Consider the following 17,229-nt stretch of genomic DNA (forward strand, 5'->3'; position numbering starts at 1 on the left):
TGGCCCAATAAATTTAAATCAATAACATCAAAAAGTAGTAGTAAAATTTATACAAAATGTATTCGATTGACAATATTAAAATGCTAACACATTTGGCTGATACGTTTAAGTGTCAAAATGAACATGCATAGCAAACAATGAGGAATTAAAACTCTAGAGTGGTCTCAGGACTACGGTGATGATAACACCATGGCAAACCGCATAGACCCCACCCAACATGTTTCAGAGACTTTTCTTCAGGGGCGTGTAAATTACTAGAGCAGATTGCTTCTATAATGAAGATAAACAATAAATAGATAAATCGCATGATATAAACACAAAACCATTTTTGTTCCTATGTCACTAGAGCAAATATGGAACTTACATGTTGAGGAAATCTATGCAGACACATGTACAAGCCACAAATAATTTAAAACCAGACAGTCATGTCCATCCAAGGTTCCAAGAAATTGGTGCTCCCAAAGGTGGTGCCAAACCAGTGAAAACCAGCGAGACCAGCCAATGTTGAACGCCCCAGAAAAAGGCAAGAGTGCACTGGGAGATGTAAAAGACAAACAAGTCGCAATCTATGTTGAGAAAAAAAAAGGGGGTATATAAAGTATATAGTAACTAGAGGTCGACCGATATATCGGCCGATATTTGGCTCTTTTTACTTAATCGGCATCGGCCGATTGTGCTGATAAAAAAAGCCGATTATACCTTCAGCGGGACTTGCAAATGACTTCTGTAATAGTCAATGCAAGTTGTCTGAAGTTTTCTTCTCTCCTCCTCTGGGCAGCCTGCCAAGTCTGATAAGAAGATACATTTGTATCTCTTTCAGGTTCTTTTATCAATAGACTGAACTCTGTGGAGAAGTTTTCAGTTTAACCATTTAAAGACTAAATCTTTTCTGACACTTGTTGCTTACAAGTAAATATCCTGTATTTTCTGCTATAAAATCACTTAGAACCCCCAAACATTATATATATTTTTTCTAGCAGAGATCCTAGGGAATAAAATAGCGGTTGTTGCAATATTTTATGTCACACGGTATTTGCGCAGCGGTCTTTCAAACGCAATTTTTTTAAAAAAAAATACACTAATGAAATAAAAAAAAAAAAAAGCAGTAAAGTTAGTCCATTTTTTTTCGTCCAAAAGTTTTGATTACCTGTTTTTGTGTATTAAATATTTAAGATATAGTTATTTTTTTTAATCTAAATTATACATACAAGTGAAATGATTGGAGGTTTGTTTTGTTTAATAAATGTTTAAATATAAAAATTTTTCTGTATCACTTATTACTTAAGGCTGCTTTCACACTGGAGCGGGCAGGCGTTGACGGTAAAACGCTGTTAGTTTTAGCGGCACTTTACCGTCATTTTAGCGGCGCTATTCGGCTGCTAGCGGGGCGCTTATAACCCAGCTAGCGGCCGAAGAAGGGATTAAATGCGCCCCTGAAGTGCTGCTGCCAAAACGCTTTGCAGGCGCTTCGGCAGCGGTGCGCATTCATTTCAATGGGCAGGAGTGGTGGAGGAGCGGTATACACCGCTCCAAAGATGCTGCTTGCAGGACTTTTTTTTAACATCCTGCCAGCGCATCGCCCCAGTGTAAAAGGGGTCTAACTGTTAGATTTTATGAGATGAAGGGAAAAAAAAAAAAAGAAATCGGCCTAATATATCGGCCCAAAAAAATCGGCATCATATATCGGCCATCGGCCACTGAGATTTCTAAATATCGGCTTTGGCATCGGCCAGAGAAAAACCCATATCGGTCGACCTCTAATAGTAACATGAACTAACCAAGGATGGCAAGGATATAAAGAATATACAATTATTCCATCACTGGATGCCAATTTGTCTGCTTTATCTTTATTTGTACAAAATTTTTTGGGTCAAAACCCAATGAAAAAAAAAAATCACAATAAGTTGCAGAGGGACATTACTAGACCACGTGTCGACCCATTGAATGGGAAGTACAGAGACAGAAAAAACAAACAGCAGACATTGGTAAGGGGAAAAAAGAAAATTACCAGATTTCAAAGAAAAGGATGGGTGCAGTCTATTCCATAAAAAGGACGAGGAGTATCCTATCAACTGGATCCAGCGGATGGATAAGAGCAATGGGGCATGTGAGCGCCTTTTCAGCTGGCAGCTAGCAGGAAGCCAAGCCGCGGCTGCAGTATACTTCTGCCATGCTAGTCTGGCGTGTGTTGCAAGCTGGTCCCCAGTGGCGTGCAGCGTCCTGCGCCATACACCCACCGACGCGCATGTGGGCAGGCTGACGGTGGCGGACCAGACCCCCAGGTTGCCAAGCAACAACCTGAACGAGAGGAAAATGCCAGCCAAACAGAGAAAGCCCACTGAGTGTCGTAGCATACAAGTGGCCCATGCGCCGGGTGGAAAATCACTGGAGGAATGAGAGCAAAAAAGAATGGTAAAAATAATAGAGAACAAGGACCACATTGGACAGACATGTGCTGGTACTACAGAGATATCATCAAAAATGTATATGTACACGCACATTAAAAAAAATATACATATACATATATATATATATATATATATATATATATATATATATATATATATACACATACACACACATACACATACACATACACACACACACACAGGCTGTTACATTACAGCCTTTAGCACAGTAGTCTAAGTTGGTGAAGTAAAATTAGAAAAATATATACATAAAACTATTTTTCAGAAATAAAAAACTGATAATTGGTATGTGCGTATGTATTCACCCCTTTGTTATGAAGCCTATAAAAAGCTCTGGTGCAACCAATTACCTTCAGAAGTCACATAATTAGTGAAATGATGTCCACCTGTGTGCAATCTAAGTGTCACGTGATCTGTCACTACATATAAACACCTTTTTGAAAGGCCCCAGAGGCTGCAACACCACTAAGAGGCACCACTAATCAAACACTGCCATGAAGACCAAGAAACTCTCCAAACAAGTAAGAGACAATGTTGTTGAGAAGTACAAGTGAGGGTTAGGTTATAAAAAAATATTCAAATCTTTGAGGATCCCTAGGAGCACAATCAAATCTCTCATAACCAAATGGAAAGAACATGGCACAATAGTAAGCCTGCCAAGAGAGTTTGCGAAAAGGCATGTGGGAGACTCCCAAAATGTATGGAGGAAGGTGCTCTGTTCTGATGAGACTAAAATTGAACTTTGGCCATCAAAGAAAATGCTATGTCTGGCACAAACCCAACACATCACATCACACACAGAACACCAGTTTCAGCAGTCAGGACTGGGAAACTGGTCAGAGTTGAGGGAAAGATGGATAGTGCTAAATACAGGGATATTTTTGAGCAAAACCTGTACCACTCTGTGTGTGATTTGAGGCTAGGAGAGAGGTTCACCTTCCAGCAGGACAATGACCCCAAACACACTGCTAAAGCAACACTTGAGTGGTTTAAGGGGAAACATGTAAATGTGTTGGAATGGCCTAGTCAAAGCCCAGACCTCAATCCAACAGAAAATCTGTGGTCAGACTTCAAGATTGCTGCTCACAAGCGCAAACCATCCAACTTGAAGGAGCTGTAGCAGTTTTGCAAGGAGGAATGGGCAAAAATCCCAGTGGTAAGATTTGGGAAGCTCATAGCGACTTATTCAAAGCGACTTGGAGCTGTGATAGCCGCAAAAGTGCGGGCATTAGAGGTGCGCATCTTCACTGGCCCAACAATTCGATTACAATTATGTCAACGATTCGATTCCGCGATGCATCAAGATTACTGCGCGCGTTTTTCATAAAAAAAATAATTCAAGCAGCCAGGAGAACTCCATTTTATTTATTTTATCTGTTCTTAAAAAAAAAAAAAAAAAAAACAAACACAACAGACATGATACAGGAGATGATCAGAGACTGCAGACATGATACGGGAGATGGTCGGAGACTGCGGACATGATACGGGAGATGGTCAGAGACTGCGGACATGATACGGGAGATGGTCAGAGACTGCGGACATGATACGGGAGATGGTCAGAGACTGCGGACATGATACGGGAGATGGTCAGAGACTGCGGACATGATACGGGAGATGGTCAGAGACTGCGGACATGATACGGGAGATGGTCAGAGACTGCGGACATGATACGGGAGATGGTCAGAGACTGCGGACATGATACGGGAGATGGTCAGAGACTGCGGACATGATACGGGAGATGGTCAGAGACTGCGGACATGATACGGGAGATGGTCAGAGACTGCGGACATGATACGGGAGATGGTCAGAGACTGCGGACATGATACGGGAGATGGTCAGAGACTGCGGACATGATACGGGAGATGGTCAGAGACTGCGGACATGATACGGGAGATGGTCAGAGACTGCAGAAATGATACGGGAGATGGTCAGAGACTGCAGACATGATACAGGAGATGGTCAGTGACTGCAGACATGATACAAGGGATGGTCAGAGACTGCAGACATGATGCGCCAAGTAGCCAGCATTGGGTTCTAATGCGCTGCCATGGAGAAAGAGACCAGCGCTGTCAATAGAGGTGCAAGGACAGCAACCCTGATTGTTCACCCACTGGTCCACTATCGGAGGATTCCCCCATCCACCTACAATGTGTAAATGGGGGAATTGGATAATTTTTTTTTCTTCTCTGCGCCCGCACATCAGGGAGATGAGAGGGGTCATTGTCCAGTGTCCACAGGTACAAATCCTGAGCAGGGGGAGAGCCTGGGTGGGGGCAGCATGCTGTGGTTACATCGTTCATTGACGGGGAACGGCGCCAGGCACAGCCAGCTGATCGGTGGCTTGTCATCACCAGCAAAGACAATGACCTCATGCATAATCGATTACGCTGGCTACCGCATCGATGCCGAATCGGGAAGGACAGAGTCGTGATGCATTGATGCGGCGATCATTTTCAACACCCCTAGCAGCCATGTTTTGTAAATTAAATGATACAAATCCTCAAACAATCCATGTTAATTCCAGGTTGTGAGACAACAAAACATGAAAAATGTCAAGGAGGGTGAATACTTTTGAGGTATATACACACACATATACACATACACGAATGTAGTAGCGCAGTACATGACAAAAACATGACCATGAATACACTTAGTGATGATGCAAACAGTTCTGCTAGCAATTTATATTATAATATTGGCAATATAATGCAAAACTTGTTCTTTATTGCACATGACCTATTATTAGTAAAGCATTAAGTTAAAATAAAAAATAAAAAAAGGGGGGGGGGGGGCTAAAAAACAAAAAAAAAAACAAAAAAAAACCATTAGCAGCAGTATATATACATAAGACCTATCCTATATCAGTCCTATCAGTCATTTCTCCCAACCAACTGAAACATAGTCCTCCAAAAAAGACTTGAAATTGGTAGCTTCATTCATACCTGGGGGAGATGTGGCCTGTAATTGATAAATCCAAAGTAGTTCACATTGGAGCAATTTTGTGTTCCAATCTGCCCCCCAAAGGGGGGATGGATTCTATCTAGAATGAGGAATTGAATACGGGGGAATCTGCCATTGTGTATAAGTGTAACATGGAGACCCCAAGGTAGATCAGGGTTTTTTGACCTCATACTTAGAATGTGATGGTATGCTCTCTTCCAGAATTCCTGGATAGTTTTTCCCACATAAAAACAGCCTCATTCACAGGTGAGAAGATACACCACGCCAATAGTTTTTCAATTCGCATAGTAACACATACAATAGTTGCAGCCGCCCCAGTGAAAAGTGTCAAGATGCTTACATGGATCTCTTCTGGTACTAGACCAGCTGATTGCCCACAGATTTGGCATGTCTGTATGTGATGGCTGGTTTCTCTGAGACAAAAGGACCAATATTTGGGTCCATACACAAAGAGTGTATATATAAATAATATATATATATATATATATATATATATATATATATATATATATATATATATCTATCTATATATAGTGTCGTCGTCCCCCCTTTTTTTTTCATGTTTTTCTATATTATGTTTTACTAATAATCCCTATATGTTTATTTATTTAGTTGTTGCTTGCCAATAGGTCCTGTGCAATAAAGAACAAGTTTTGCATCATAATATCAAATTGTTAGCAGAACTGTTTGCATCATCACTAAATGTATTCATGGTCATGCTTTTGTCATGCACTGCGCTATATTATATATCTATCTATCTGATGTACATTTTTGGTTATATCTCTGTAGCACCAGCACATGTCTGTCCAATGTGGTCTTTGTTCTCTATTATTTGTACCATCCTTTTTGACCTCATTTTTGCTTGCATGCCCCATTGCTCTTATCCATCCGCTGGATCCAGTTGATAGGATGCTCCGTGTCCTTTTATGGAATAGACTGTACCCATACATTTCTTTGAAATCTGGTCATTTTCTTATATTTTTAATTGGGTTTGCATTGATGGCATTTTATTGTTTTGACACGATGCCTTTACGGCTATGGATTCAATGTATTACTATGCATTGTTTTGACCCAAAAATTCATGGTGAGCTTTAGTCTTTTTATGATAGTTTTTACAATATAAAATTGATACAAATAAAAGATAAAAGCAGACAAATTGTCATCCAGTGATGGAATAATTACATTTTATATTCTTTATATCCTTGCCATTCTTTATTATTTCATGTTACTATATACTTTTTATATAGCCCCTTTTTTTCTCTACATAGATTGTGACTTGTTTTTACATCTCTCAGTGATCTCTCACCTTTTTTCTGGGGCGTTCAACATTGGCTGGTCTCTCTGGTTTTCACTGGTTTGGCACCACCTTTGGGAGCACTATTTTCTTGGACCCTTGGATGGACATGACTGTCTGGTTTTAAATCATTTGTGGCTTGTACATGCGTCTGCATAGATTTCGTCAACATATAAGTTACATATTTGCTCTAGTGACAAAAAATCGATTTTTAATACAGCTTACCTGTAAAATCCTTTTCTTGAAGTACATCACGGGACACAGAGCACCATAATGACACTGGCAACCAATAGAAAGACGGTTCCTCCCATATAACCCCTCCTATAAAGGAAATACCTCAGTTTTGTAGCAAGCAATGACGATCCCAGAAAAGAGGGGAGGGACCTCTGCGTCCCATGATGTACTTCAAGAAAAGGATTTTACAGGTAAGCTGTTTTAAAAATCAATTTTTCTTTATCATACATCACGGCACACAGAGCGCCATAATAATGACTAATTGGGATGTCCTAAAGCAATGCACCTGAGGGGGGGGACACAATATCCCTAAGCCCAAATGGGCCAGAGACTGTAAAGCTGCCTACCTGTGGCCAAAAACAGTCACTTTTTGAGATCTAACATCCACCTGGTAAAACCTGGTGAACGTATGAACTGAAGACCAAGCGGCCACTTTGCAAACCTGAGCCATAGACACCTGTTGGCGTACTGCCCAAGATGCACTAACCCCTCTAGTGGAGTGTGCTTTTAAATCCCAAGGTGGAACCTTACGCCTTAATCCATACGCCTGGATAATAGTCTGGCGAATCCACCTAGATATAGATATATAAACGAAGCTGACATTTTTTTTTTTTTTTTTTTTTTAAACAGTAAAAGAAGCTGACATCTTTAAGTAAACTTTGATCGCCCTCACCACATCAAGCGAGTGAAGCGACCTTTCCTCCCTAGTTTTAGGGTTTGGAAAAAAGGAAGGTAGAATGATATCCTGATTCAAATAAAATTTGGAAACTACCTTTGGTAAAAAAAATCCGGACGAGGGCGCATGACCACTCTGTCCTGATGAAGAATCAAAAAAGGTTCTTTGCAAGAAAGGGCGGCCAATTCTGCCGCTCTTCTAGCCGACGCTATAGCTACCAAAAAAACAATTTCCTGGCTAATAGGACAAACGAAATATGTCCAATAGGTTCAAACGGTTGACTCTGTAAGGCTGACCGCACCAAATTTAGGTCCCAGGGACATAAAGGCGGTTTAACCGGCGGCCTCAGGTGCGTTACTCCTTTGACAAAGGTTCGTACCAAAGAATGGGATGCAATTGGTCTTTGGAAAAATACAGATAAGGCCGAAATCTGTCCTTTAATTGTCCCTAAAGCCAGCTTCAAGTCTACTCCTGCTTGAAGAAAGGCCAGAACTCTTTGAATCGTATACCTACGAGGGTTCCACTTCCTTTCCTCACACCAAGAAATGAATGACTTCCAGACTCTATAATAGATAGCTCTAGAAACTGACTTTCTAGCGTTTATCAGAGTAGACAAGACTATACCCATAATACCACGGTCTTTCAATATTCTGGTCTCAGTAGCCATGCCATCAAATTCAGCAACCGTAAAGAAGGATGGAATATGGGTCCTTGAGACAACAGGTCTGGACGGCACGAAAGGACCAATGGGTCCCCCACTTCCAGCTTCACAATCTCCGAGTACCAGGATCTCCGAGGCCACGCTGGGTCCACTAGGATCACTGGCTTTCGTTCCTCCTGTATTCTGCGTAGTAAGTGCGGCAGAATTTGGATCGGAGGGAAGGCATATATCAGAGAATACTGATCCCAAAGAACTACTAATGCATCTATCCCGACAGCAAGCAGATCCTTGGTCCTGGATACAAACCTGTCCAGTTTAGTATTGAATCTGGATGCCAGCAGATCCACATCTAGGGTCCCCCAGTGTTGGCAGATCTGTAGAAAAACCTTGGGATGCAGGGACCATTCCCCTGGCAACAATTTCTGGCAACTTAGGAAGTCTGCCTGCCAATTGTCCACCCCCCGTATAAACACTTCTGAAAGAAACAGAACGTGCTTTTCTGCCCAAGTCAATATGTAATTTACTTCTCTTTGGGCTGCCCGACTCCTGGTACCTCCCTCGTGTTTGATATATGCCACTACCGTGGAGTTGTTGGACTGGACTCGGACAGGGAGACCCCGTAACTTGGACGTCCAGAAGCACAGAGCCAGACAAGCTGCCCGAATCTCCAATAGATTGATGGGCAAGGACCTTTCTGCCTGGGACCATATTCCCTGGACAGACGCCTCCTCCAGGACTGCTCCCCAGCCGAGACGACTGGCGTCTGTAGTTACCATGCTCCAAGCTGTTGGTGGAAAAGATTTTCCTTTTCTCAAATTGCTGGTTTTTAACCACCAAGAGAGGTTCCATTGTACCTGTGGGAACAGAACCATAGGATGATCTAAGGTTCGAGCAGACCTTTCCCAGGCTTCCAGAATACTGTTCTGGAACACCCTGGAGTGGAACTGTGCATATGGAATTGCGTTGAAGGATGACACCATTTTGCCCAGCAATCTCATGCACAGCCGAATAGAAGGTCTTGTTTCTTTTTTCACCTTCTGGACGAGTTCCACTATGGAAATGACCTTTAAGGGGGGTAAAAACACCCTTTCTTGGGCGGTGTTTAAGACCAAATACACTAAGGCTTGGGTCGGACTAAGGGCTGACTTGTCCACATTTAGAATCCAACCTAGGCGTTGTAAAACCTGCACTGTTCTTGACACGTTTTGGATCAGGATGGGGAAAGAGCAATCCCTCAGGAGAAGATCATCCAGATATCCTACCACGGAAATCTTCTGGGACCTTAGGGACGCCAACACCGGGGCCAGAATCTTTGTGGAAAAACCTGGGGGCCGTGGCTAGACCAAATGGCAGTGCCACGAATTGAAAATGACGGCCCTCTACTGCGAAACGCAGAAACCTTTGATGTGGTCCGAAGATCGGTACGTGAAGGTATGCGTCCTTGATATCTATGGACGCTAAATAATCTCCTTTTCTCAGAGATCTTATTATTGAACGAACCGACTCCATGCGGAAGGACCGGACGTTTACAAAGAGGTTGAGGTCCAAAATGGGCCTTACTTCCCCATTTGGTTTCGGCACGGTAAAAAGGTTTGAGTAAAACCCCTTAAATCTTTCTTCGTGCGGAACTTTGACAATTACCCCTTGCTTCAGCAGATGCTGCAAGGCTAGGAATAGGCATTTCCTTTTCTCTGAATCCGACGGGACCCTTAAGTATAGAAAACGGTTTTGGGGAATTTCCCGGAACTCTATTCTGTAACCTGGTGTTATAGTGGAAATGACCCATCTGTCTTGGACCAGATCTTCACATGCATCCAAAAACAGCCGAAGCCTGCCCCCCACCCGTGAGAGCGGGGGCGTCCCTTCACAAGGTTGACTTGGAGTTGGACTTGGCTGGCTTTTGATTCCAGGGCTTCCCCTGACCCTGAGGTTTTTTAAACCCAGACAGGTGAGGCCGTCGATACCGCTTGGGGGAAGAAGCACTAGGTCTTGGAGCATTGGGAATTTTATAAGAGGGTTGCTTACCTCTCTTTTTAGTAGGGAGAAGGGCACTCTTTCCTCCAGAGATCTTTTGGATATATTTATCCAGATCCTTGCCAAACAAGCGTTCTCCATGGAATGGAAAAGCTGCAAGTAGCCTCTTGCATGGCGTTTCAGCAGACCAGTTCTTTAGCCACAAAACCCTGCGCATATGTATGGACAGTAACGCAAAACGAGACATCTGCTGGACTGAGTCTTTCAATGCCTCCACTGCAAAACATAGAGCATGAGGAAGCTCCGACAATTCCTCGGTAGGTTCCTCCTGACAAGGCAGGTTTTTTATGAACCTTTTAAAAACGGTCTTTTAGGGATTGGCAAATCCCAATAGCTGCAACTGCTTGCTGAACTGCTGCACCAGCCACCGCAAAAGAGGCTTTTAATAAGGACTCTAGCTTTTTATGGGCCGGATCCTTAAATACCTGAGCATTATCCACTGGGCAGGTTAAATTCTTATTCACTGAAGAAATGGCGGCGCCCACCAAAGGTGTAACACATCTCTTCCTGAACTTTTCCTCCATAGGATATAAGAAAACCTTTTTGGAGGTAAGTATATCCTGTCAGGATGATCCCAGTCTGCGTAAACCACCTGCTCCAATAATGGATGCAAAGGGAACGCTTGGGAACCCTGCTGAGGTCGCAAGGATCCCAAAGTAGAACAGGAGAGTCCAGTCTCCTGAACCGGGGGTAATTTAAACCCAGCTCGTACCATCTCAGTCAGAGATCGGATAAACGATTTCTGGGAATGGGAGCCTGAAATTGGCTCCTCTGAACCTGAGTCCTCAGCTGAGGATTCTTCAGCCTCTTCTTCCTCTCGGTCCTTTATGGCCACCTCCTCCAAATCCTCTGCCCACTCTGGTTCCATATCACCTGGACCCATCTGGCTATAAGAGTCCTGGTGCTCTAGTGATTCTCCACTTGTCCCGGGCTCAGGGGAGGGAGATCTATTACGCTTCTTCCCTCCCTGTGTTACAGAAGCAATCATGCCAGCTATTTTGCCTTCAAGGCCCGCTAATGCAGATGCCAAATCATCCTTTGTAACATAAGCCAAGGCAGGAATATTGGTAGTGGCCACTATGCCTGACAAATTCAATGGCTCAGCCAGTCCAGATGCCGCAGGTCTTTCAGGGGAGACTGAGGCTGCATCAGCATGGGGCTGGTCTCCTGTTTTCAAAGGAGGTACGCTTACCTCTGTGCCTGCCCTGCTCCCTGTACCTCGTTTTCTGGAAGACATTGCTTACATACGAGGAAAAAAGTACTCCCCACAAGCTGTAACCAGCGTTTAACCTGTCGCAACTGTGTCCAAAAACCTCCAGACCCACGTGCCCAAGTATCGCTCTGTGCTGTCCCAGCACACGCCAGGAGCTCCAGCTCCTTATAAATCCTAACTTGGCAGTGGACTGAGCGCATGCCCGCGCGACCAGCGGCATGCATGGCGCATCTGCCGTGCCCAGACGCACGTGGCGCATCCAGCGGCGCACGCGCACAATGGCGGCGCGCACGCCCGCCATAAGTGTGCGCCATACCGGCCATCTGTAATTTCCAGACACAAGCATAAGGTTTTCAGTGGAACAAAGGGAATATGTATATAAAAAATTCCCAAAGTGGGTACTCACCGTCCCAAGCAGCAGGGCCTGTTTTACCAGGCCCAATCTTACCCCTTCACGGCGGGTAGCGCCTCTGAGGACCTTCAAGGACCGGGTCCCCCGTTCTTTGGTGTCCACACCCTTGGACCTGTAAGGCACCCTTCTGGTTTACCTTGGGCAAGCTATGACCAGGAATACCAACTTTAACAAGGGTCCACCGCCATATAGGACACATTACAAGCAAAACCTCGCTCTTGAACCGAGGCTCGTGTACCATCCACATTAGCTTTCTTATGCCATCCAAATGGATCCGATTATAACATCCTCACTGGGACATTATTTGAAGAATTTTGAAGAGCTTCAACAGCCATGACCATCACCTTCAAGACACTGGCGAAAAAACTGAGGTATTTCCTGTATAGGAGGAACCGTCTTTCTATTCATTGCCAGTGTCCAATCACCTAAAGGTAGCGTATAACCCAATTAGTCATTATTATGGTGCTCTGTGTCCCGTGATGTACGATAAAGAAAATGGTTTTATGTATATAATCATACAATTTGTTTATCTTCATTACAGAAGCAATCTGCTCTAGTAATTTACACATCCCTGCAGAAAGAATTCTCTGAAGCGCGTTGGGTGGGGTCTATGCGATTTGCCATGGTGTTATCACAGTAGTCCTGTGACCACTCTAGAGTTTACATTTCTCATTGTTCTCTATGCACGTTCATGTTGACACTTACACATATCAGCCACTTGTGTTAGCGTTTTAATATTGTCAATCTAATACATTTTGTATACATTTTACTACTTTTTGATGTTATTGATTTAAATGTATTGGGCCATAAAGTCCCGTTAAGGGGGAGCCTTCTCCATTTTTCCATAGTATTAAATTATGCACCACAATGAATTAGGCAAAGGCATGTTAGCATTCTGGTGCACTGCCAGCATACTAAACTTTCAAGCCCTCTCCAAGTTGCCCACTCTCATTAGATATCACTGGCATTGAAAGCGTAGGGAAGAGGTTATACAACAGGACTATCAAAATTAAGCCTTTTTTGGCACAATAGGTACTGTAATGGTCAATGTAATCCTTATAGAATCACTTTACACTAACAAAAGTGTCAATACACAATCCCAATTCCAATAATGTTGGGACGCTGTGTAAAATGTATATAAAAAACAGAATGCAAGGATTTGCAACTCTTATAAACCCATATTTCATTCAATATTACATAGAAAACATATCAAAAAGTTTAAACTGAGAAAAAACCCAAATACAAAACACATAATTAAAGCAGTGTTCCAGTCTTTTTTAGTTTATTAAAAGTCAGCAGCTACAAAAAGTGTAACTGTTGACTTTCAATAAACAGACACTCACCTGTCCCACGGTCCAGTGATGCGGCCACCCGAAGCCTCGCTCTTCTCCCCCTCCTCTCCACGGCGCCGGCATTGCAACTGTGGGCATCCGCTGTGACAGCTTGCGGTTCACAGCCGGGCATGCACTGCGCATGCGTGAGTTGCGCTGCGCTCTCCTAGTGCCCGGGCAATCTTCTGGGACCTGTGACGTCTCAGAAGATTGCAGAGAGGGAGAGGCCACCTAGGGGGAGGAGGAATCACCTAGGCGGCCAAGCAACGGAAGGAGTTAGTGGGACAGGAAGTACCTGTCAAAACCAAGTACCCCCCCCCCCCCCCCCCAAAAAAATGACATGCCAAATGTGGCATGTAAGGGGGCAAGGAGTGCTTTAAGCGGAAGTTCCACTTTTGCGTGGAACTCAGCTTTAATCAGACTTTACAGGCACGGAAGGGAACACTTCTACATGAGGAAAGGTGCAATGGTAACTAAACAGAAAAATAGATCAATATCCTTTTACAGCTAATACATTTATCCAGCACAATAAATGATCCAAACCTCAAATGTGTGTATAGCCAACACGCAGAAAAATACCAAGGTTAAAGAAAATCGATCAGACCCCGCAATTGTTTTAAAACAATTAGCGAGGTAGGACAAAAAAGCAATAAACAACCTGGACCGTTATGTGATCAAACAGAATTGAAAGGTGATGGACTGGGGGTAATTAAAAAATCCTCTCTGTTTATCCCCAACTGAAAATGAATGGCTTCATAGTAGAAGAAGTCGAATTCTTACTGGTCTGACCATTCACCAATTGAAAATAATTGGCACATCTTGAAACGAAAAATATGACAAAGACTACCCAGGACTGTTGAGCAGTTAGAATCCTAGATCAGGAAAGAATAGAACAACTTTCCTCTCCCAAAACTCCAGCAACTGGTCTCCTTAGTTCCCAGATGTTTTACAGTGTTAAAAGAAAAGGGGGTGCTACGCTGTGGTAAACATGGCCCCGTGCCAACCTTATTTGAGATGTTTTGCTGACAATTTCAAAATTACATTTTTTTTATATAAAATACTTGATATGTTTTCTATTGTCAACAAAATATGGGTATATAAGATTTGCAAATCATTGCATTCTGTTTATATATAGATTTTACACAGTGTTACAACTATCTTAGAATTGTAAATTCATTTACTTCACTGCAATCCTATACACGCAACATACTATTTTACGCACTTTGAGAAGTAGCTTTGTTCACAGGTCCTTGACTTCTTAGTTTCTTCAGAGTGTTGACAGCTACATTCAGATAAATATTACGGCTGCTGCTGCGACTGTACACCAACTTTTCTTCTTCAAGGGCCTATAAAAGATAGAATATTAGAATTTAAAAAGGAATTGATACCAATTCACAGTTAACCTCCTAATGCCGGAGGGTAGAACAAATCCTAAAGCCTGAACATGGTTTTAGAACTTGGACATATGTTCCTAAAATTTTACACATCATCGCAAGTACTTGGTGTACTCAGGTGAATGGACTTTCATTTGGTGGTAAATGGTAATGGATATCTGCTTTTTTTTGTTTTGTTTTTTTATCATCATCAAAAAGAAACCTGGCAAAAATAGTAAAAAGATATCTTTAAAAAAAAAATGTAGCTGTACATATTGTTCGCTTTCTTTCTATTACTGTAACCTACCACCAAAGAACAACCCAAAATAAATTCTCCTGCTCCTCATGATCGCAGTGATTCCATATATACTACTGAAAAGTTTTAAGCACGTGAGAAAAATACTGTAAATAAGAATGCTTTCAGAAATAGAAGTGCTTAGTTTATTTTTATCATCAACAAAATGGAAAGTAAATGAACAGAAGAGAAATCCAAATCAAAATTAATATTTGGTGTGACCACCACTTGCCTTCAAAACAACATCAATTCTTCTAGGTACACTTGAACACAGTTTTTGAAGGAACTTGGCAGGTAGGTTGTTCCAAAAATCTTGGAGAACCAACCACGGATCTTCTGTGGATGCTGCCTCAAATCCTTCTGTCTCTTCATGTAATTCCAGACAGACCCAATGATGGCTCTGTGAGGGCCAAACCATCACTTCCAGGACTCTTTGTTGTTCTTTACGCTGAAGATAGTTCTAAATGACACTGGCTGTATGTTTGGGGTCATTGTCCTGCTGCAGAATAAATTTGGGGCCAATTACACCCCTCCTTTATAATATGATGGGTAAGAATCTGCCTGTATTTCTCAGCATTGAAGACACCATTTATCTGGACCAAATTTCCAATTCTATTTGTAGAAATTTAGCCCTAACCTAGCTCTGCTACAGCCAAATATTTCAAAATTTCATTAATCGGTCCAGAGCACATGTTGTCATTTTCTTTTGCACCCCAGTTTCTATGTTTTTGGGGCATAGTTAAGTCGCTTAGCCCTGTTTCCACATCGGAGGTATGGCTTTTTGGCCACAATTCTTCCATGAAGACCACTTCTGGCCAGACTGTCTTCCACAACCTCACCTTAGCAGCAGAGCTTGGCTGTTCCTCACCTAGTTTTATGTCTCCTACATTGCTGTTTCAGTTAAAGGGTTACTAAACGCACAACAGTAAAATCAGTCTGTATATGCAGTAAAGCAGGGGTAGGCAACCTCTTTAGGGGGTGGAGGTCTACATGAACAAAATGGAAGAGATCGAAGATCTCCGGGGCGTGTCTTTTTATTTATAATGTAATACAGCAAGCCCCCAATAACAAGTAAAGACCTAGAATTCCTTCTGTGGCCACGAACCAAAGCATCGTGACCACAGTTTGTGTACACCCCCAGTCTCTTCAGCCTAAGGGGTAGTGGTTGGGAGGTGATAAAACTGCGGCTCAGCTGAGGGGGTTTTAATGCCCTCCAACCACTAGTGTGAACAAGCCCTAACGCACAGACCACTTTACAAAGTGCCACCAAAATGACCCCTTCTGCTCAGTGCAAGTCACTCCCTACCCATATTCCTCACAAAAGAGACCTCCCCTAACTTTCCTTATCCTCCCTGCCAGCTTACTCCCTCAGTACAGACTTCCTGTCCAGCACAGACCAATCAGCTTTCCAACACCGAACCCCCCCAGTACAGACCCCCCTTCCCAGTTCAGGTGCCTTAAGAAAAAAAAAAACTCATCCCTTCTCTCCAACCCCCCAGGGTACAACACTGCAAGAACAGAAGACCCCCAGCTCAGAGTGAGAAATCAGGAGTAGGAGAGGGGACTTCCTCTGGCACTTAACTACCTCTCTCACTGAAGCAGCACAGCAAGCGTGGGCTCAGTGGGGCTGCTGCAGCCCCCTCTGTTTTTCCTTTGTGTTACACAGTGCTAAAGAAACCTAGGCAGCTGCAGCAGCCCCAGTGAGCCCACACTTCTGTGCTGCTTCAGTGAGAGGTAGCTCAGTGCCAGAGCAAGGCTCCTCCACTGCACTGACGCCTTTCTCCTTTGCTGCTTCGTCCCCCAGGTTTCCTCCTCACCTGTTCTGTCTGCTGGGATCTCTCCTTCCTGATTCGCCTTTTTTCTTCTCTGATCTGCCTGCCCGGCTCTCTCCTTCCTTGTTCAGACAGCTGCAGCAGCCCCAGTGAGCCCACACCTGCTGCTTCAATGAGAGAGGTAGCTCAGTACCTGAGCAAGTCTTCTCCCCTGCGCCGCCTGCCCGGCTCTCTTCTTTGTTTCTCAGCCTGTCCAGTTCTCTCCTTCCTGATCCACCCGCCTGGTTCTCTCCTTCCCGATTCTCCCACTCGGCTCTCTGCTTTCTTTCTCCGCCCGCCCAGTTCTCTCCTTCCTGATCTGCCCGCCCCAACTCTATCATGCCATGATCCCCCCACTTGGCGCTCTTCTTCCGTGATGCGCCCACCTGGCACTCTCCTTCTCACCACTGGGGAGGTGCAGTATAGCCCAGGGTCGGCAATGCAAAGACGTGTTCTACCCATCACCTGGCCGCAATCGGCGGGTAGATCATGATCGACGGGTTGC

General features: G+C 43.6%; 1 protein-coding gene across 3 annotated transcripts in view; it reads right to left on the reverse strand.

The window, feature by feature from the left end:
* REXO1 (RNA exonuclease 1 homolog) overlaps window positions 1-17,229 on the reverse strand; it is a 313,808-nt gene that overhangs the window by 107,215 nt on the left and 189,364 nt on the right. For all 3 annotated transcript variants that reach the window (XR_012235589.1, XM_073595259.1, XM_073595251.1), the window contains exon 7: window positions 14,468-14,591. Coding sequence is in view for 2 of the 3 variants with exons in the window: in XM_073595259.1 (XP_073451360.1) it covers window positions 14,468-14,591 (124 nt within the window). In the remaining variant the exon portion in view is untranslated. The remainder of the gene's footprint in view (window positions 1-14,467; window positions 14,592-17,229) is intronic.

The sequence above is a fragment of the Aquarana catesbeiana genome, linkage group LG01 (genome assembly GCF_042186555.1).
Source record: "Aquarana catesbeiana isolate 2022-GZ linkage group LG01, ASM4218655v1, whole genome shotgun sequence".
In the NCBI taxonomy this organism is placed as follows: domain Eukaryota; kingdom Metazoa; phylum Chordata; class Amphibia; order Anura; family Ranidae; genus Aquarana; species Aquarana catesbeiana.